Genomic DNA, 21,586 nt, shown 5'->3' on the forward strand with positions numbered 1-21,586 from the left:
GATAAGAAGCATAGAACAGCTGAAAGGAATCACATGCATTCTCAGACACATGTGGCAAACAAGGCCCGGGTTTCTTTCTGGTGGAATACAGTAGGACCTCAGAAATCCTGATTATGAGCTTAGAAAGATGGTTAACTTTTGTTGTGAGACTGGAAGTATGCTATTTTAAACTGTGTAAAAGTTAACATTTAGCTAAAAGAGATGGAATAAGAGAAACTTTTAGGACAGTCACTGCTTTCTCTTTTCAAAAATTATTTGTTATAAACTGGAAGTAAAGATATGCTTTTTTTTTTCTTTTTTAAGGAAAAAACATCCCATGGCTGTTAAGGTTTCTGTTGTTATTTGTTTTTTCTATTTTTATTTGGACGGTACAGAAAACTGTGTTTAAAAATAGTTGATGGCTTTCCATTTTTCTACCTCCCAGCTTATTTTTTTCTAGCACAATTCTTTATACGTAACCCCATGCTGTCTAAAGGAGAGGGAAACAGCGGTAAAACAGTGCTGTGGGCTTCTGGAGAGAATTTTGGGTGAGTCGTAAAGAGGTTTGTTTTGTTTTTTTATTTTCCAGGGATTGTTGTCTGTGAGGTGCCTAACAACAAGTTAGATAAATTCATGGGAATCCTTTCTTGGAAAGACAGCAAGCACTCCCTCAACAATGAGAAGATAATCCTGAGAGGCTGCATCCTGAGAAATACCAGCTGGTGTTTTGGAATGGTTATTTTTGCAGGTACAGCATGTGACCCAGGGCCAGCTCTGTGGGAACCTTTCCTGCAACATACACCAGCACAGTCTATGATTCTCTACGTTCTGATGAGCGTGGTGCTTTCATTCCATGCAAAGTAGTGCTCTGGAGTTGACTTCAGATTGTAGGACACTGGGAGAAAACACCATTGCTCTGAAAATAGTCCAGGTGGCCCTGCTGTATGAGGAACTACTGACATCTTATTCTTAAGGTTGCTGGAGCTTTAACTAGACAGTGGGTGCTAGATACCTACTGCTTAATATTTCTTTATTAACCCCATCTTAATCACCTTTGTCATTTTATGTATGAATCTGCCTTTAAAGTGGGTAAGAGTATGAAAGAAAGCCCCTGGCTGTGCAGTTGATTTTGTAGTTTGCAAAGGTCAAGCAGACCTTTTGGAAAAGGCTTCTTGATCCTGTAATCATTTCTGTTTATACTCCATAGCTTTTTCCACTGTTTGTAAATAGGAGAGTGGGTTCTGGAAAGACTGTGCATGATGGAGGTGGGTGGAGTGGGAGGGGGTGCCTCTTACTCTTCTTGCCCACCAAATTTCGTTTCTCTGCTTTATTTCTGTAGGCCCAAGGTGGCCCTCTCTTGCTAAGAAAGCTTACAGTAGCATCATTTCATAAAGCCACTCAAATTGTACTCATGGCTTCAATTGCCAGCCCTTGATTTTAAAAGTCCTGTTTATTGTGACAGCAAATTAAGATGTGTTTTGGGCCTCTTGACTATGTGCAATCAAAATTGGAATTTTTTTCTTAACTGACCTTCCTCAACAACAACAAAGTGTTCATTAAAGCCTTAAAAGTGTTCCAAACCTAGAAACGTTCTCCCAGTTCCTCTAAATACTGTCAGCTGTTAGTGTTAGCAGTACTCTTGCTGCTTGGGGCATTGCCATTATAAAGACTTGGGAAATCCCTAGAAATGAGCCAGTATATGCACTTTTATATTTTAGACAGGGAAATAAACATGATCATATATTTCGTTACACAGAGAAAAAGAGAGCTAGGCTTATCTATGAACATTCCTTTATCTTCCTACTTAATGTTGGGGAAATTTCGTGGTCTTCTGATGGGAAATACCCTCCTGATTTGCTTCTTGTCATCACAGAGATGGAGGTGCTTCATCCTGTGGATGGGATATAGCCCCAAACTTTGCATTTCTGTGATCTTGTTTGGAATGGCTAATTCAGGACTCTAGTTCAGCTACAAGGTTTCATGCTAGGGCAGCTGTTGTGAACCACTGAGACGCCAAGTTCTTCTTTGTAAGGTTTCTTTATGGGAAAATGTTCTGAAAAAACAAGGAAGTTGGTTGGTAAGTTGAATAGGTCTCCTTCCAAGGAAGCGTAACAGAAAGTTCACAGAATTCGGATTGGGCAGACCTGAGTTTGGATTTATTATTTTTTTATTTATTGTTATTATTATTTTACCAGCTGTAGGACTGTAAGCTTTGGTTACTTAAACTTCCTAAGCTTTAGTTTTTTTCTGCTGTAACATGGGGATAATAATGAGTACATTAGAGTGTATTTTAAAGGCTCAATGACATAATGCATACGGAAAAGGATGCTTGACAAATGCTATTTTCCTTCGTTTTCTGCTTCTCCCTTCTTTCAAATTTAATTCAGAGCACCCAGCCTGCTCTCTAGGCTGAGAGTTGGAAAAACTTACTGCTCTCTGGACCTTGGCAGCAGGCAGCAGGGAGAGAGGAACGTCCCCTTCTTTTGTGATTTGGCCACGGTGTTCACTTGCAGGGGACCTTATCAAGTGGATATTTGTAAAGCAGAGCATGCCTGCATTGACTTTAGTCTGGTCACAAATGTTAGTAGAAAGCTTAATTAGAATGCTGGCAAACAGAAGAATTAGTGGTTGGCTTCGTCCGTGTTAGAGATGAACAAATGGATGTCACAAACCTCTAAGTCTGAAGACATTTAGTTGGGGAACTAGTTCCAGGTGAACACCTAGGTCTAATGAAAAATATCTGCCGGGCACGGTGGCTCACACCTGTAATCCCAGCACTTTAGGAGGCTTAGGCGGGTGGATCACGAGGTCAGTAGATCGAGACCATCCTGGCTAACATGGTGAAACCCCGTCTCTACTAAAAATACAAAAAATTAGCCGGGCGTGTTGGTGGGCGCCTGTAGTCCCAGCTACTCGGGAGGCTGAGGAAGGAGAATGGCGTGAACCCAGGAGGTGGAGCTTGCAGTGAGCCGAGATCGCTCCACTGCACTCCAGCCTGGGCAACAGAGCGAGACTTCGTCTCAAAAAAAAAAAAAAAATCCAAAATGAATTATTAAGTATTCTTTCTGTGTTATTACTCTAGTTATACCTACCACTAGGAATTGTGCAAGGAATACAGATGACACAGATATGGTTTGCTTTACAAACCTATAATTTATGAAGGTCTAATATATATTAATAGCTAGGCTACACCTCCCTGGTAATGCCTTCTTTATGCTCAAGAGAGGAGAAAATCTTGTTTCTGAGGGCAGGAATTATATTCATTTAAACAGTCTCTAGAAGTCTGTACCATCTTGAGTGCACACTGCATTTTTGTCCTAGATGTCTTCTGTTTGCCTCTCCAGATTTCCTCTCACCTTTTTCTACCCTTCTTTCTGCCCTAGGAGGCTTACTTGTGTGGTTTATACTAATAGGTTACCTCGTACTTCTGCTTCTGGTTGGGCTTTGTCTCGGGGATCCCTAGGAAGAGATCAAAAGGAGAAAGGAGATTATGATCAAGGTATTTACTCCTCCAGGCTGCATTCTTGTGTGGTAACTTCAGGCTGGCCAGATCTATCAACAGAAGGCCACACTTACTCTAAGGGCTGCAAATTCCTATCACCTCTTTCCCTTAGGGTCCAGTAGCCATTCCTTCCCTTCATCCCTTGTGGCTCAGGTGGAGAAACAGCTTGATTGCTACATGCCCTTGGTTAATGCACTAACCTTTTGTTTCCCCTATAATCCCACCTATGCTTTTTGTAAAGAGTTCCTTTATAAATAAACCTTCCTCCAATTATCTTCATTCAGTGTGTCATCTATTTCCTTTTAGGATCCTGAATGAGACACAGTCTTAAATATTGGTTGACTATTTCATATAGTTTTAGAAAATAGTAAAGACCAAGAACTTTAGAATTACTTATTTCGAGGTTCGAATTCTCGCTCTGACACTTACTAGATGAGAAATCTCAGGCAAGTTCAATTCTTTAAACTCAGTTTCATTATTAGTGAACTGAGGATAATAGTACCTAATTTGTTAGTTTGTTGTAAGCATTAGCTGAGATAATGGGTGAAATGTAGATGTTCAAAAACTTAATTTACTTAAAAATTAATTTACTTACAAATTATTTATTAAATGTCTATGCTGGGCATTATGCTACTTACTCATTGGGGATTAAATAAATATGTGAACAAAAACAAATGCAGTACCTTCACTCATATGATTTTCAGTATGGTAGGAGAGAGAAAGAGGCATTAATCTCAAGCCAAAATCATATCAATGGCCAAGGCCCTGTGGCAGGAGTAAGGAAAGTGAGGTCAAAAAAGAAGGCCAGTATGGGGTATGGAGAGCACAGAGGATAGGGATGGATATGGGACTGGAGACATGGATAGGGGCTAGATCATGCAGGGGCCTTGTGGTCAGTATCCAGAATTTTGGTCTTTATCCTAAGAGCTTTGGGACACCATTGTAAGTTTTCAAACAGGTTGGGTATATATGTGTTAATTGTGAAAGGCTTAATCTTGCCAACACTGTTTGTAATGTTTGTAAATAGACAGCAGGTCCTGGGGCTGGGGAGGAGGAAAAATATTGGTTAGTTTTGGGGGCAGAATAGATGCAGGGAGACAAAGTTTCTAGGTTTTTACAGTTGAGAGGTGATGGTCCCCTCAGATTAGGAAAGGAGAGGGAAGTAGATAAATTCAGAAGGCTTTTAGAAAGTTTAGAAAGTTGAATTGACAAGCTTTGATGACCAGGCTTGAAGGTGAGGATGATAAAGTTATCAACTATGGCTGAGGTTTCTTCCAACCTTCGCAACTGGATGGATGGTGATGATACTCACTGAGATAGGAAGATTGTAAGCTAGATTGGACAAGGGCCACTTGAGAGGCCCTAGAAGAATCCAGGTGGAAATATACAGGCAACAAAATACGTAGGTTTAAATATATAGATTTAGAGCTCAGGGAAACAGCATGAGCTGGGGATACACATCTTGTCTATATTATTAAAACTATTGGTCTTAAAACTACGATCTTAGGTGAGATTGCCCAGGGAAGGTAGATTGAGTAAGAGGATAAGGTGACCTATGCCTGAGACTTAAGGATTCTCAGTCTTTAGTAGCTGGGTAAAGGGAAGGGAGAGTGAGTATCATGGAACACAGGAAAGGAGCTACCAAAGAGGTAGGAAGGAAAGCAGGAGAACATTATAACACGGAAGCTAAAGGAAGAGTATGTTTCAAAAAGATGGAATAGTCAACAGTGTCAAAGGTTGCTGAATAGTCAAGAAGTTATGGAGGATATTGATGATAACACCAGATCTGTTTTGGTATTGTGATTGGCCCAGAGACTAGGCTGAGTAGTGAGTGGGAGATAAGAAAACGGAGGCTGTTGATTGTAGAAAATTCTTTCAGGATCTTTGACAATGAGAAGAAGAGATATGCATATAAACATTTGTGGTTATATTTACATAGGTGCTTAACAATCCATAAAAAGGATTCCTTATTAGTCTGTGTGCATTTGTGTGCCTAATGAAATGTACATTTTCAGCACCTAACTGGTCTTTCCATGTTTGTTTTTAGCAACCACAAACTTTATGTGTGTGTTTTTGTTTTTTTTTTTAAAGCCTGCAGCACCAAGTACCCCCAGGCAGTCTCTCATTCAAGTACTAACCAGGCCTGACCTACTTAGCTTAGCTTCTGAGATCAGATGAGATCAAGTATGTTCAGGGTGCTATGGCTGCAGACTGTTTGGCCTTTGTGATCTTTGCCATAAAATAAATATTTCCCACCCTCAATGTTCATATGATTTTAATAAATGATTCTGAGAAAATGTGGGTGGTCGCCTAAACACAGCAGTAGCTAGGAATAGGACACTGGGGTACAATTTCCAACTTAAGACAATGAATTGTTCTGAAACCTCAATTATTGCTTCTGTTTTTCATTTACATAAAGGAAAGTCTTTTAAGGATGTGCCTGTCCTTCCCTGACTTCTGGAGTGGTATATAATTTTGGGTGTGCCTCCCTTTTCTCCTTCCTTTAATTTCCCCTTTTCTCCTATATTAAATGGCTCTATGGATTGAAAATCATGAGAAGACTATGTGGAGAGGAAACAACTAGAGAAACTAGCTTTAATTAAAACTTAATTGCTTCTATTTAGCATTTTCTCTGTCCACAAGGAATTTCTTTAACAATATTTTTCAATATTCTTACTTGTTCATCATCTAATAACCCACTTCTAAAGCAGTTGATTATATTCTTAGAATTCCTGGAACAAGGTACTTATCATGAGATAATGTAATTACCTGAAATAAATCTAACACAACATTTAAGACAGTTCTTGTCTTTATAAAAATTACATATTTTATACATGCAATATACAATACACAATAAAGGTTTAAATTACTTGCTGATGTATTTCGGGGGGCTATTCTAGTTTCTCCTTCAAAGGGACCTCAGATCTTTTTGGGAAACGATCTAGAATTTGATTTATTTTTCCATTTTTTACCTTAGTGTTCTGAATTGTGTTTGTTGCTGCATAATTTTTAATATTTCCAAATTATTCCTCATTTTTGTTGACTTTGTTATCTTTAACTATGTCAAACTAGAAGCATATTCGTGCATAGACTTTGAAAAAATAGCTTTACTTAAACCTTTCAACTACAAGTTCTGACTGTATTTATCCTGGTCTGAGAAGATCACATCTCTTGCAGTTTCCAGGATTATTGTTAATAATTGTTGAGAATCATATACAACTTAATGGCCCTTGCTCTTAACAAAAGTTAAATTATTGTGAAAAATATATTTTTTTCTTTCAGAGACATTTGATATGAGCAATAATAAGAATGAGAATACATAATCATATCATTTCAAAGTTATTTACTTTTTTTTGTTTTTGCAGGTCCTGACACTAAACTAATGCAGAATAGTGGTAAGACAAAGTTTAAAAGGACAAGCATTGATAGATTGATGAATACTCTAGTACTATGGGTAAGTTACAAAACTAGGCAATATCACTAGTCATTGTTATCTTAATATATTTACTGTATCTTGCTGGGAATTCTTTAAGAAGCCTACATTCTCCTTGTGGAGTTTGTTTTTGGGGATTTTGCATTTGAGGCTTAGTTACACTGCCTTCTATTTTCTAGATTATGCTAATTTCTCAACCAGTGGTATAATTTATCATGAGAGGTAGGTTAGTGTTTATGGAGGTATTCATGGTCTTGCAAATTCCCCATATCCCAGGGATTTGTTTTTGGAAAACCAAACATAGTTTTTAAGGCAGTTTGGTGTTTTTGTTGTCTTACTTTTTTTCAGATCCTCTATACATAGCTTATGGTGGGCAGGGCTGGCTTCATGGGTGTGTGATCTGTGTAACCACACAGGGCCCCACACTCAGAGGGCCTTATGTTTGGTTTATTGAACTTCTGTTGTCATCTAGAAATTCTTAATACTTTTAGAACAGAAGGTCCCACATTTTCATTTTGCACTGAACCCTGCAAATTATGTAGGTGGTTCTGGTTATAAATCCTTTGAGCCCCACCTCACAGTTCTTCTCCTTCACAGAGGCTTCTAACCTCCTTAGCTCATGATTATCTTTTTCTTACGAATTTTTTTTTACTTCTGATTCTTTTGAAATGATCTTCTCTACTACCTGTTTACCAAAAACATTCAGATATTCGTTACATTCCATCCTTTTGTCAGTTAATCCTGTGCTACCTCATACTATTGATATGATATCTAGTCTTTGTGTAATACTGCTTTGTCTGCTTATATAGGGGTAAAGTTCGAAGACAGCCACTTTAAAATATAAAGACTGTGACTTCGAACCATGTTTTCCCATGCACCCTATCACAGGCTCACAATCATAAAGAATCTGAGCTCAATATGTATTTGCTTACCTGATATGTAATAGTTGGACTCTGAATAAGGAAAGAAGGAAATCAGCACTTGCTGTGCACAAAATATTGGCCAGTCTCTGTTTTACTTTGTGTCACCTGCAGACCTGCGATTTTCTCCAGCAATACCAGTCACCTTCATACAGAGCCTATGAGGCCAAGAAGACATGCCCATAAGGGCCTGTCACCCCTCTGGCCCTCAGGAATTTCTCATTTAAGTAGCCCTGACTCCACTTCAGGGCATGCAGGGTGTGTCTGCCCATCACAGAGCAAACTGACCCAATCTTTCATACTAGAAAATAGGATGATCCATTGGGGAGTTATAAGCCAAATCAATTCTTAAATTATGGCATTTAATGTATTTTACATTAAATTTTAGTGCTCTAAAGTCATTATGCTTAATTAATTTGTAGTCTCAGCCATTAAAGAGGATACTATAATATAGGTACCAAAGTCATAGAATTTTGGGGATTCACAGTCCTACTTTGTTCTCATACATGGTTTTCTAATATACTTTAAATCAGGCTTTTCCTAATCTTTTCTTCTTATACACCTATTCTTACATGCCCATATTATGGAATAAAGAAAAAAGCAGCTCTAGAATTTCTGAATATTCTTTCTTGGAAGAAAAAGGAAATAGAGGAAAATCCATTTCTGTTCTCTAGCCCTACTCCTCCCTCAACATTGGCTGGCCTCAGCTCCCAACATAGTGTGACACTCAGCTGAACAAAGTCTCCACAACATCTTGTTCAATTCAGGTCTTAACCATGTTCACTGAGTTTGTGACCTTTCCTTTCCCAGGAAGGGTTTTAGACTCACTGTGGATTGACCTTGTTGTCTCTCTAGTTGTTATACCTACAAATATGTGTTTTTCTAATACTTCTACTAATAACCACATAAGAGTCTGCTAATGGTTTTCAAGTCGCTTCCCACATTTTTATCCTAAAAGTTAAAGTGTATATGTCATGAAGTATTTTAATTATCCTTATATTTCTTGTTGACCTCAAGTAACGATTGTACAGCCAGATCTATAGGCAAGAGACTTGATTAGTATGAAACTGTTCTTTATCAGTGATATTTTCTTTTACATTTATGCCTTGGGTGGCCATATAACTTATCATCCAAACAGGACACCTTTGAAGGTGAAATACAACATTATTACTATTACATCCACAATAGCTGTAAACTGGGGCCATCCAGGGCAAATCAGTGCATATAGTCTCCTTTAATTAAGCCACCTAAATATATGTACTTACCACAAATTGAGGATGTGAAGTTGTTAACTATGTGAACATAGACAAGTTACATAGTCTTTATTGTGCTTCCATTTTACTTTGTTTTTAAACTGTAAAGTGAGGATAATGACTGTTCCCATCTTAGAGAGTCAATGGGCAAATTCAGTGAGAAAATGTATGTCAAATATTTAGCTGAGTTCCTGACATAAAAATGTGAAATTTTATTCATATGATTAATGGTAAGAAGAGGTTTGTGTACTTGCTTTTCAAATGACTGTTTCTTGGAGTTAGATGCATAATTAGATCATGTTGATATAACTAATTTTGGGTTCAAGTGAACCTTAACCAGACTTCTATCTTATTTCAGATTTTTGGGTTTCTGATATGCTTGGGAATTATTCTTGCAATAGGAAATTCAATCTGGGAGAGTCAAACTGGGGACCAATTCAGAACTTTCCTCTTTTGGAATGAAGGAGAGAAGAGCTCTGTGTTCTCCGGATTCTTAACATTCTGGTCATATATTATTATTCTCAATACAGTTGTACCCATTTCCTTATATGTGAGGTAAGATGAGAGTTTATATTTTAATGAAATAATTTCATCGAAACCTTTGTTTCTAATAATCATTTTTGTTTGTTTTAAAATTTCAGTAGTGCAATAGATGCCTTGCTCTTAACTGCTTATGATCTGCAACATCTGTTACAAATGGGACAGCTTAGCTGTTTACTCTGTTTAACTTTTATGTTTTCAAATTACAATAAATGCGGTTAATTTTCTTCTTGATTTGATTTGGTTTCTTAGAAATGTTTTTCTTTGTAAGACATGGACTACAATATAATCTCACGTAACCTGATCAATTAGAATTGGGTTAATTTTGCTTAAGAAAAGGAAGAACATTGGGAGATCTATAGAGAGGGTGCCTCTTTGCCACTAGACTGGCTCTATAGATACATGGATTCAGGTCCTATTCTACCACTTACTAGCTCCATAAATTTGGGCAAGTAACTTCGTCTTCTAGTGCCTCAGTTCCCTCATTTTAAAAATGAAGAAAATAATAGTTCTACCTCATAGGATTGTATGAGGAGTGAATACATGCCTATAAAGCTCTAAGAATTCCTGACACATTATAAAAGCTTAATGAATATTAGCTTTTCCTAATATTAGTAACTATAAGTATGTACATAAAGGAGTTAAAATATAGTAGGTGGTGCTAGTCCATTGTAAGATAAGAAGTATGATTTATAACTTCTACTACAATTTGATCTGTCAGGATTAGATTTGGTCCCATAAATTAGAGCTAAGGTGGTCTCTCTTTTTGCCTCTCTGTCTCTACCCACACAAACAGAACACGTACACACACACACACACACCTCTTTATATACATGTGTATGCATGTATGTGTGTGTGTGTGTGTGTGTGTGTGTGTGTGTGTGTGTGTGTGTGTGTATTTGATAAAGCTTAGAAATTGGCCCTAGAATCTGTACCTGGGACATTTTTGATCCTAATCCTAACAAGACTGAGCCAGGCTGTCACCAAAACATTGGAGCTAAGATGGGACTTGGTAGTTTGACAGTTCTCATCATCAGTACTTTAACAATACACAAAATCATCAGCTCTAAATCCCCACTTATTTTTATGAACCTCTTTTTATCTCTCTTCAAAAACCTAGTTATGATGAAGCAAGGGAAGTTTAATGCACAAAATCCACCCTTGTTTTGGATAGTGGTCAGGAAACTGAAATGCCAAGTTGTGGGAAATTGACTTGAAGTAGTGGCATGTGGCCACAATACCACAGATTGCTTTGGGCCCTCTGGAGCTGTGGTCAGAGAGGGCTCTATTTAAACTGTATCCTCCTGGCTCATCTTTGATTCTGAGGACCTCTCGTGCTTGTATCCAATTATAAAGTCTGTAGTAAATCCTGCTCTTTGCCGGAAGAGCTACAGTCAGCTTTTATAGCATTCCTTTGTGTCCTAAATGAATAATAAATGTGCATGGTGGCTTTCCATCTGCACATGTGCAGTTTCGTATGTCCTCATGAAGGAAGTATATTCTGTACACATTCTTTCTTTGAAGTACATTGGCATTTTCATTTAATGATTTGAAAGATTGATTTTTTTTAAGAGACCAAAGGTAGATTCTCAGGTTGTCATTCCTTATACTTCTAATGTGCCATGGTACATTAGACAGAAAACGTATTTATCATTGTTCAAACCCAGTCTCTGGTCTTGGTACTGCCACTAATAGCTGTGTGACCTTGGAGAAAGTGCTTGGCTTCTCTGTGCCTTAGTTTGCTTGTCAAATATGTACTTCCCCATAAAATAAGGGGATTAAAAGAATTAATTTCTGAGTTACTTTATCCTCTAAATAATACCACCTTACCCTTAGATAACATTATAAATATATATTTGCTATCAGCATAACACTTTATCACTTAAAAACTACTTTCTTATGCATTCTTTCTTATAATTTTCAAAATTACTGATGTTCTATAATATACCATAAAATATGATACCTTAAAACTCTGTGAATGCTTTTCTCTTTTTTTAGCCTTTTATATTTTACACTTCCACATACTTTATCTCATTTATGTTGCCCACCAATCTTATGAAGTAGGATTTGCTGAACTGCTTTCAAAATGGGATGAGAGGATTTGCTCAGGATCGTGAGCTAACGAGGGGCAGAAGTCTTCTGAGAGTTGGGACAGTGTTTTCCTCTATCCCCAAGCTATGTATGATTTATTACTCAGTGAAGAAATCAAAAGAAAAAAAAAAGAGTCTAGAGTTCTGTCCTTGTAGTTAGGCATGCTGATGAAGATAAATGAGAGCTTTTCTCTCACCAAATAAGTACAGTGATTCTGATCTTAACTCGAGGGAAAAAGCATTCCAAGGAATTTCAGGTTACTTGGTCCTAAAGATTGAGACATAGAAAAAGAGAACTCCCAGGTATTTCTGTCTGGAATGATGAAGACCTTCTGCCAAAGCTTCTATTAGGCTTTAGAATATGTACAAAAAGTAAATTAGTGCCATATATCACTTGAGGATAGAAGTTCAGTATTTACTTTGAATGGTTAACAATTCCAGGTGAGGAAAGGACACTTATTTTGGTAGGACATTTCTATGTTGTCAGTTTGTTTATCTGTTGTGTTAAGGTGTACCCAGCTACAGTTTTTTTTTTTAAATACATAATCTTAAGAAATGCAGCCATTGTTTTCCCAAGGAATTAGCTCTTGAGTGTTCTTTCCAAAGCAATAGGAATTCATTTCTATGTTGCTTGTTTTGACCGAGACTGGGTGAAATTATAAGCTCTGTTCTGAGTATTCAGGCAGAAAACACTAAGCAGCTGGATGATGTTAACTCTGAATATTTTTCTCCTTTTCTCTGCTATTGTAAAAGAAAGAGCTGAATGTTCACTGTGACTCTTCTGAATCCTCTTTTCCCAAAGAAAAACGATGCCATTTTCTGTTCAGACTTTTAAGCTCTAGGAATTTGAATAAATTTTGAATACTTCCATTGGATTATACTATAACACAGAACAATCAAATTGTGTTTCATTCACTTTGGTTTAAGATTACAGGGAGCTATTAGACTTTCAGATAAATAAAAAACTTCATGATTTATATTGTGACCCTCATAATGCCATTCTTAAGGCCTGGTCTGCACTGGCTTTCCCAAATCCCTGAGTTCTAGTCTTGGCTCTGTGGCTAATTATTGATGTGACCTTGGGTTAGTCACTTTCTCTCTCTAAGTCTTAATGTCCCTACTGGTGAAATTAGAGTCTAAAGAGTTAAAATTCATACACTCAACACTGATTGACTGCCTCTGATGGGCAAGACACTACCCCTGCCCATTGTAAGTGCTAATCCTTTTTGAGTGAAAGGAATAAGGAAAATAAAGCTGAATCAGACCAGCTAGCAAGGAATTTACATGGAGGGTGGGGGTGGGGTGGGATGCAGAAGAGTAAACCATATATGAAAATATATAAATAAACGAAGAGTGTGAGTTATGTATCTTAATATCATATCACATTCTACATAGTCACAGTGTAATTTTAGGGAGAAAAAAACTGCTACCATCCAAATAGTTAAAAAATGAATTGGCACCATACCTCTTTTGGGGAGGGAAACGTAGGTATGTCATATACTTTTAGAACTTGAAGCATAGAATTTATAACTAGAAAGGATTTGAGTGTCATCTAGCCCAACTTTCTCACTTTACAGATGAGAAAAACCAAGGATTAATTTCCACTAAGATCAGAAATAAGCTATGGTTCCTGCTATTACCATAACTATTTTCTACTGTTCTGGATATCCTTGTTAAATTACAAAGACATGAAACTGAAATATCCATGAATAAAATAAGACATGAAATAAACCTATTAGAAAGGAAGAACACAGACAATAATATGATTATAAATCTAGTCAATCCATAGGAATAATCTGTAAAACTTTCAGTAGGGCAATTTGGTTGTGTCTGATTATGAAAGTAACATTAAAAAAATTAAAAGCTTTCTTTTAGGACAACAACAATTTAAAAACTTATCCTATCAATAAAAAGTTTTGCCTTCTGCTCTTTGTATCCGTGGGTTTTGTATCTATGGACTCTACCAACCATAGATGGAAAATATTTGGGAAAAAAAAGGATGGTTGTGTCTGTACTGAACATGTACAGAGTTTTTTCTTGTCATTATTCTCTAAACAATACAGTATAACAACTATTTACATAGCATTTACATTGTATTAGGTATTATAAGTAACCTAGAGATGACTTAAAGTATACAAAAAGTTATGGATAGGCTATATGCAAATGCTCTGCCATTTTATGTAAGGGACTTGAGCATCCTCAGATTGGGAGTCCTGTAACCAATCCGCCACGGATTCAAGGGACAGCTGTGATGTTCAGGAACAAATCTATAAGACTATGGTATGAACCTATGTGAAAAAGCAAAACTAAACTAAACTAAAATTCCTTACTAATTGAGGTACTTTTAAAAATGGAATTCCTGAAAAGATTTGACCTTCTCCTTGAAGTTGTATTTAAGTTTATAAAATATCAGTTCTTTTCAAATAATTAAGAATTTAACACAGACCTAATCAAAATCTCAAATAAATTTTGTAGAAAAATTAATACATTGATTCAAATGTTTACTTAGATGAATACATTGATTCTATTAGGAAAAATAAATGGGTGATTATAGTTAAGAATTTTTGAAGAGGAAGAGAATAAAGGTGATTTTGTTTCTTCTGTGTATTGCCAGTTATTATAAAGCTACAATAATGAAAACAACAGATGTATTAAGTGTCATTTCAGTGAATAAAATTGAAATCCATAAATCAGATGCTAGTGAGTAAAATGATTCATTTGTGACACAGAAAGCATTCCAGCTTAATGGGGAAAGGATTGATTGTTCAACAAATGGTGATGTAAAATCTTCTTGTTTGGAAAACTTGAAATTTGCTCCTCATGTGTACATCAAACTTTCAATTTCAATCATAAATTTCAATTGGGATAAGGAATTAAATAAGGAAAATATCAATAAAAACAAAGAAAAATATAGATGTCTGTATATATAATCTTGGCATAGAGAAGACATATCTAAACAAAACTACAAAAACAAAGTATAAATTTTTGATAAGTTTGATCCTTTAGAAAGAGAAAACTCATATTGAAAAACTAGAAACAAAATGAAAAGACAATCAGCCAGCTGTGGTGGTGCATGCAGTCCCAGCTACTCTAGAGGCAGAGGTGGGAGGATCGCTTGAGCTCAGGAATTTGAGGCCAACCTGGGCAACATAGCAAGACCCTGTCTCTAAAAAAAAAAAAAAAAAAGGACAAGTGTCCTGGTGTGGTGGCTCACACCTATAATCCCAGCACTTTGGGAGGCCGAGGTGGGTGGATCACCTGAGGGCAGTAGTTCGAGACCAGCCTGAGCAACTTGGTGAAACCCCTTCTCTACTAAAAATACAAAAATTAGCTGGGCATGGTAGAGCATACCTGTAATCCCAGCTACTCAGGAGGCTGAGGCAGGAGAACTGCTTGAACCAGGGAGGCGGAAGTTGCGGTGAGCCGAGATTGCACCGTTGCACTCCAGCTTAGGCAACAAGAGCGAAACTCCATCTCAAAAAAAAAAAAAAAAAAAAAAAGACAAACGATAAATTGGATAAAATATTTGCATTGTTTTTTGACAGAATTAATAGACTTAATAACTATAGAATTATTACAAATCACTAAGAAATACACTGATATCAGAATAGGAAAAATAAAATAGGCAGATACAATTAGATAGTTCCAAGAAGAAATGTCACTGGCCAATAACATTTGAAAAAAGCGTTAAACTCATTGATAAGAAATGCAGTGAACAGTGGTGACATACCTGTTGAATTTGCATGTGGTGAAAGATAATTCTTAATAATCTGATGGTAGAAACTTATGTTGCTATGATGTTTTTGGAAATTAGTTTGGCATTATGTATGACATTGAGCATTGAGAGAGTTCATACACTTTGCCATAAAAATTCTGCTTCTAGAGCTGGGAAGTCATAAATGATTACTAGAATGTAATCAGAATTATATTAATAATTATTATAATAATTAATGTAATTAGAATGTGATGCAACACTCTTTTCATGGTAAATGGGAAGAGCGATATGACGACACATCCTGTTTTCACTCAGTATTTGTTATGGTTTGGTTCTGCTTCATGGAAATACTATTTTCTATCTCTTTTGACAAAGTGAAGCCACATCAAACAATGTATTGGAGAGAAAGTTCTCAATAGCACATTTCTTTAGATCAGACGTAAGACAAACATCTTCAATAATCATTAGTTTCCCCTACCACAGAGTTCCCTAACTCCCAGGCCACAGACCTGAGCTCTGCCTCCTGTCAGATCATTGGCAGCAGCATTAGATTCTCAAAGGAGTGCAAACCCTATTGTGAACTGCACAGCAGTTTATATATTGCAGTGTAATAATAGAAATAAAGTGCACATTAAATGTAATGTGCTTGAATCATCCTGAAACCATCCCCCTTCCCCTGATCTGTGGAAAAGTGTCTTCCACAAAACTGGTCCCTGGTGACCAAAAGGTTGGGGACCACTGCCATATCTTATAGGAGGAGACAAAAAATAATAAGCTACACACAAAATCTCCACTGGGCCTGTTTAATGTAGAAAACCATGAAACATGCCCTAAAGCTTTATCCTAAGCTGGCTTATTGTTTTATGGTGTTGCGGGAAATGACTTGGAAAGGTTTATAAACAGACTCTGTTGAGAAGCTTCTGAAGATCACTGGGACCTAGGGACAGAGCATCCACATTTTCCTCTAACCCCTGAAGACTTTGGCAGACTTCTTATTTTGGCAAAATATTGTATGTTCTGAAATTAATGGAGCATTTCTTTTTTCTTCCATTTTAATGGATGACAGTGTGGAAGTAATTCGTCTAGGACACAGTTATTTTATAAACTGGGACCGGAAGATGTATTATTCTCGAAAAGCAATACCTGCAGAGGCTCGAACGACCACGCTCAATGAGGAACTGGGGCAGATTGAGTACATTTTCTCCGACAAAACGGGTACCCTCACTCAAAACATCATGACCTTTAAAAGATGTTCCATTAATGGGAGAATCTATGGTAAGAGAAACAGTTCCTTTCTCTTAACGATATTGTTAACAATTTCTTGAATAACTGACCCCATTAAAAAAAATTTAAAAATCCAAAACAGTCGCTGGCTTTCTTATTAATATGGGCACCATCAGCTTCTACCATATAGATGCTGGTATGCTTGGCAGACAATAAATTCTCCCTAAATATGTACTGGATAAATGTCGAGTAATTTAGATGAAACTTTGGATTTACTGCCATTCATGGATAGAGAAGAGGGTTAGATATGATACTCTCTGAAGTTCCTTTCAGTGCTCTGTGTGATTCTTTTTTATTATTATTATACTTTAAGTTCTGGGATACGTGTGCAGAATGTGCAAGTTTGTTACATAGGTATACATGTGCAGAATGTGCAAGTTTGTTACATAGGTATACATGTACCATGGTGGTTTGCTGTACCCATCAACCCGTCGTCTACATTAGGTATTTCTCCTAATGCCATCCCTCCCCTAGCCTCCCACATCCCAACACTCCCTGGTGTGTGACGTTCCCCTCCCTGTGTCCATGTATTCTCATTGTTCAGCTCCCACTTATAAGTGAGAATATGTGGTGTTTGATTTTCTGTTCCTGTGTTAGTTTGCTGAGAATGATGGTTTCCAGCCTCATCCATGTCTCTGCAAAGGACATGAATTCATCCTTTTTTATGGCTGCATAGTATTTCATGGTGTATATGTGCCATATTTTCTTTATCCAGTCTATCATTGATGAGCATTTGGGTTGGTTCCAAGTCTTTGCTATTGTGAATAGTGCTGCAATAAACATATGTGTGCATGTGTCTTTATAGTAGAATGATTTGTAATCCTTTTGGTATATACCCAGTAATGGAATTGCTGGGTCAAATGGTATTTCTGGTTCTAGATCCTTGAGGAATTGCCACACTGTCTTCCACAATGGTTGAACTAATTTACATTCCCACCAACAGTGTAAAAGTGTTCCTATTTCTCCACATCCTCTCCAGCATGTGTTGTTTTCTGACTTTTTAATGATTGCCATTCTAACTGGCCTGAGATGGTATCTCATTGTGGTTTTGATTTGCATTTCTCTAATGACCAGTGATGATGAGCTTTTTTTCATATGTTTGCTGGCCACATAAATGTCTTCTTTTGAGAAGTGTCTGTTCATACCCTTTGCCCAGTTTTTGATGGGGTTGTTTGTTTTTATCTTGTAAATTTGTTTAAGTTCCTTGTCGATTCTGGTTATTAGTCCTTCGTCAGATGGATAGATTGAAAATATTTTCTCCCATTTTGTAGGTTGCCTGTTCACTCTGATGATAGTTTCTTTTGCTGTGCAGAAGCTCTTTAGTTTAATTAGGTCCCATTTGTCAATTTTGGCTTTTGTTGCCCTTGCTTTTGGTGTTTTAGTCATGAAGTCTTTGTCCATGCTTATGTCCTGAATTGCATTGCCTAGGTTTTCTTCTAGGTTTTTATGGTTTTAGGTCTTATGTTTAAGTTTTTAATCCATCTTGAGTTAATTTTTGTATAAGGTGTAAGGAAGGGGTCCAGTTTCAGTTTTCTGCATATGACTAGCCAGTTTTCCCAACACCATTTATTAAATAGGGAATCGTTTCTCCATTGCTTGTTTTTGTCAGGTTTGTCAAAGATCAGGTGGTTGTAGGTGTGTAGCATTATTTCTGAGGCCTCTGTTCTGTCCAGTTGGTCTATATATCTATTTTGGTACCAGTACCATGGTGTTTTGGTTGCTGTAGCCTTGTAGTGTAGTTTGAAGTCAGGTAGTGTAATGCCTCCAGCTTTGTTCTTTTTGCTTAGGATTGTCTTGGCTATATGGGCTCTTTTTTGGTTCCATATGAAATTTAAAGTAGTTTTTTCTAATTCTGTGAAGAAAGTCAATGGTAGCTTGATGGGGATAGCACTGAATCTGTAAGTTACTTTGGACAGTATGGCCATTTTCACAATATTGATTCTTCCTATCCATGAACATGGGATGTTTTCCCATTGTGTCCTCTCTCATGTTCTAGAACAGTGGTTTGTAGCTCTCGTTGAAAAGGTCCTTCAGATTCCTTGTTTGCTGTGTTTCTGGGTATTTTATTCTCTTTGTAGCTATTGTGAATGGGAGTTCACTCATCATTTGGCTCTCTGTTTGTCTATTATTGGTGTATAGGAATGCTTGTGATTTTTGCACATTGATTTTGTATCCTGAGACTTTGCTGAAGTTGCTTATCAGTTTAAGGAGATTTGGGACTGAGACGATGGTGTTTTCTAAATATACAATCATGTCATCTGCAAACAGAGACAATTTGATTTCCTCTCTTCCTATCTGAATACCTTTTATTTCTTTCTCTTGCCTGATTGCCCTGGTCAGAACTTCCAATGCTATGTTGAACAGAAGTGGCGAGAGAGAGCTTCCTTGTCTTGTGCCGGTTTTCAAAGGGAATGCTTCCAGCTTTTGCCCATTCAGTATGATATTGGCTGTGGGTTTGTCATAAATAGCTCTTATTATTTTGAGATACATTCCATCAATACCTAGTTTATTGAGAGTTTTTAGCATGAAGGAGTGTTGAATTTTATCAAAGGCCTTTTCTGCATCTGTTGAGATAATCATGTGGTTTTTATCATTGGTTCTGTTTATGTGATGGATTATATTTATTGATTTGCATATGTTGAACCAGCCTTACATCCCAGGGATGAAGCCAACTTGATCGTGGTGGATAAGCTTTTTGACGTGCTGCTGGATTTGGTTTGCCAGTATTTTATTGAGGATTTTCGCATCGATGTTCATCAGGGATATTGGCCTGAAATTTTCTTTTTTTGTTGTGTCTCTTCCCAGTTTTGGTATCAGGATGAGGCTGGCCTGATGAAATGAGTTAGGGAGGAGTTTCTCCTTTTCTGTTGTTTGGAATAGTTTCAGAAGGAATGGTACCAGCTCCTCTTTGTATTTCTGATACATTTCAGCTGTGAATCTCTCTGGCCTTGGGCTTTTTTTGGTTGGTAGGCTATTAATTACTGCCTCAATTTCAGAACTTGTTATTGATCTATTCAGGGATTTTACTTCTTCCTGGTTTAGTCTTGGGAGGTTGTATCTGTCCAGTAATGTATCCATTTCTTCTAGATTTTCTAGTTTATTTGCATAGAGGTGTTTATAGTATTATCTCATGGTAGTTTTATTTCTGTGAGATCAGTGGTGATATCTCCTTTATAATTTTTTATTGTGTCTATTTGATTCTTCTCTCTTTTCTTCTTTATTATTCTGGCTAGTGGTCTATTTTGTTAATCTTTTCAAAAAACCAGCTCCTGGACTCATTGATTTTTTGAAGGGTTTTTTGTGTCTCTATCTCCTTCCGTTCTGTTCTGATCTTAGTTATTTCTTGTCTTCTGCTAGCTTTTGAATTTGTTTGCTCTTTCTTCCCTAGTTATTTTAATTGTGATGTTAGGATGTCAATTTTAGATCTTTCCATCTTTCCCCTGTAGGCATTTATTGCTATAAATTTCCCTCTAAACACTGCTTTATCTGTGTCCCGGAGATTCTGGTACGTCATTTCTTTGTTCTCATTGGTTTCAAAGAACTTATTTATTTCTGCCTTTATTTCGTTATTTACCCAGTAGTCATTCAGGAGCAAGTTGTTCAGTTTCCATGTAGTTGTGTGGTTTTGAGTGAGTTTCTTAACCCTGAGTTCTACTTTGATTGCACTGTTGTCCAAGAGACTGTTTGTTGTGATTTCCATTCTTTTGCATTTGCTGAGGAGTGTTTTACTTCCAATTATGTGGTCAGGTTTAGAATAAATGCAGTGTGGTGCTGAGAAGAATGTATATTCTGTTGATGTGGGGTGGAGAGTTCTGTAGATGTCTATTAGGTCTGCTTGGTCCAGAGTTGAGTTCAAGTGCTGAATATCCTTGTTAATTTTCTGTCTCATTGATCTGTCTAATATTGACAATGAGGTGTTAAAGTCTCCCACTATAATTGTGTGGGAGCCTAAGTCTGTTTGTAGGTCTCTAAGAACTTGCTTTATGAATCTGGGTGCTCCTGTATTGGATGCATATATATTTAGGATAGTTAACTCTTCTTGTTGCATTGATCCCTTTACCATTATGTAATGCCCTTGTCTCTTTTGGTCTTTGTTGGTTTAAAGTCTGTTTTTTCAGAGACTAGGATTGCAACCCCTGCTTTTTTTTGCTTTCCATTTGTTTGGTAAATATTCCTCCATCCCTTTATTTTGAGCCTATGTGTGTCTTTGCACATGAGGTGGGCCTCCTGAATACAGACACCAATGGGTCTTGACTCTTTATGCAATTTGCCAGTGTGTCTTCTAATTGGGGCATTTAGCCCATTTACATTTAAGGTTAATATTGTTATGTGTGAATTTGATCCTGTCATTATGATGCTAGCTGGTCATTTTGCCCGTTAGTTGATGCAGTTTCTTCATAGTGTCGACGGTCTTTACAATTTGGTATGTTTTTGCAGTGGCTGGTACGGGTTTTTCCTTTCCATATTTAGTGCTTTTTTCAGGAGCTCTTGTAAGGCAGGCCTGGTGGTGACAAAAATCTCTCAACATTTCCTTGTCTGTAAAGGAGTTTATTTCTCCTTCGCTTATGAAGCTTAGTTTGGCTGGATATGAAATTCTGGGTTGAAAATTCTTTACTTTAAGACTGTTGAATATTGACCCTCACTCTCTTCTGGCTTGTAGAGTTTCTGCAGAGAGATCCACTGTTTGTCTGATGGGCTTCCCTTTGTGGGTAACCTGACCTTTTTCTTTGGCTTTGCTTAACATTTTTTCCTTCATTTCAACCTTGATGAATCTGATGAGTATGTGTCTTGGAGTTGCCCTTCTCGAGGTATCTTTGTGGTGTTCTCTGTATCTTCTGAATTTGAATGTTGGCCTGCCTTGCTAGGTTGG

At 37.1% G+C, this 21,586-nt stretch overlaps 1 protein-coding gene across 2 annotated transcripts in view; it reads left to right on the forward strand.

Annotated features, from left to right (window-relative positions):
- The window catches only part of ATP8B4 (ATPase phospholipid transporting 8B4 (putative)), a 272,392-nt gene that overhangs the window by 141,641 nt on the left and 109,165 nt on the right, over window positions 1–21,586 (forward strand). For both annotated transcript variants that reach the window (XR_004030436.1, XM_012507151.2), the window contains 4 exons: window positions 569–727; window positions 6,847–6,935; window positions 9,446–9,642; window positions 16,499–16,707. Coding sequence is in view for 1 of the 2 variants with exons in the window: in XM_012507151.2 (XP_012362605.1) it covers window positions 569–727; window positions 6,847–6,935; window positions 9,446–9,642; window positions 16,499–16,707 (654 nt within the window). In the remaining variant the exon portion in view is untranslated. The remainder of the gene's footprint in view (window positions 1–568; window positions 728–6,846; window positions 6,936–9,445; window positions 9,643–16,498; window positions 16,708–21,586) is intronic.

This window comes from Nomascus leucogenys, chromosome 6 (assembly GCF_006542625.1).
Source record: "Nomascus leucogenys isolate Asia chromosome 6, Asia_NLE_v1, whole genome shotgun sequence".
Taxonomy (NCBI): domain Eukaryota; kingdom Metazoa; phylum Chordata; class Mammalia; order Primates; family Hylobatidae; genus Nomascus; species Nomascus leucogenys.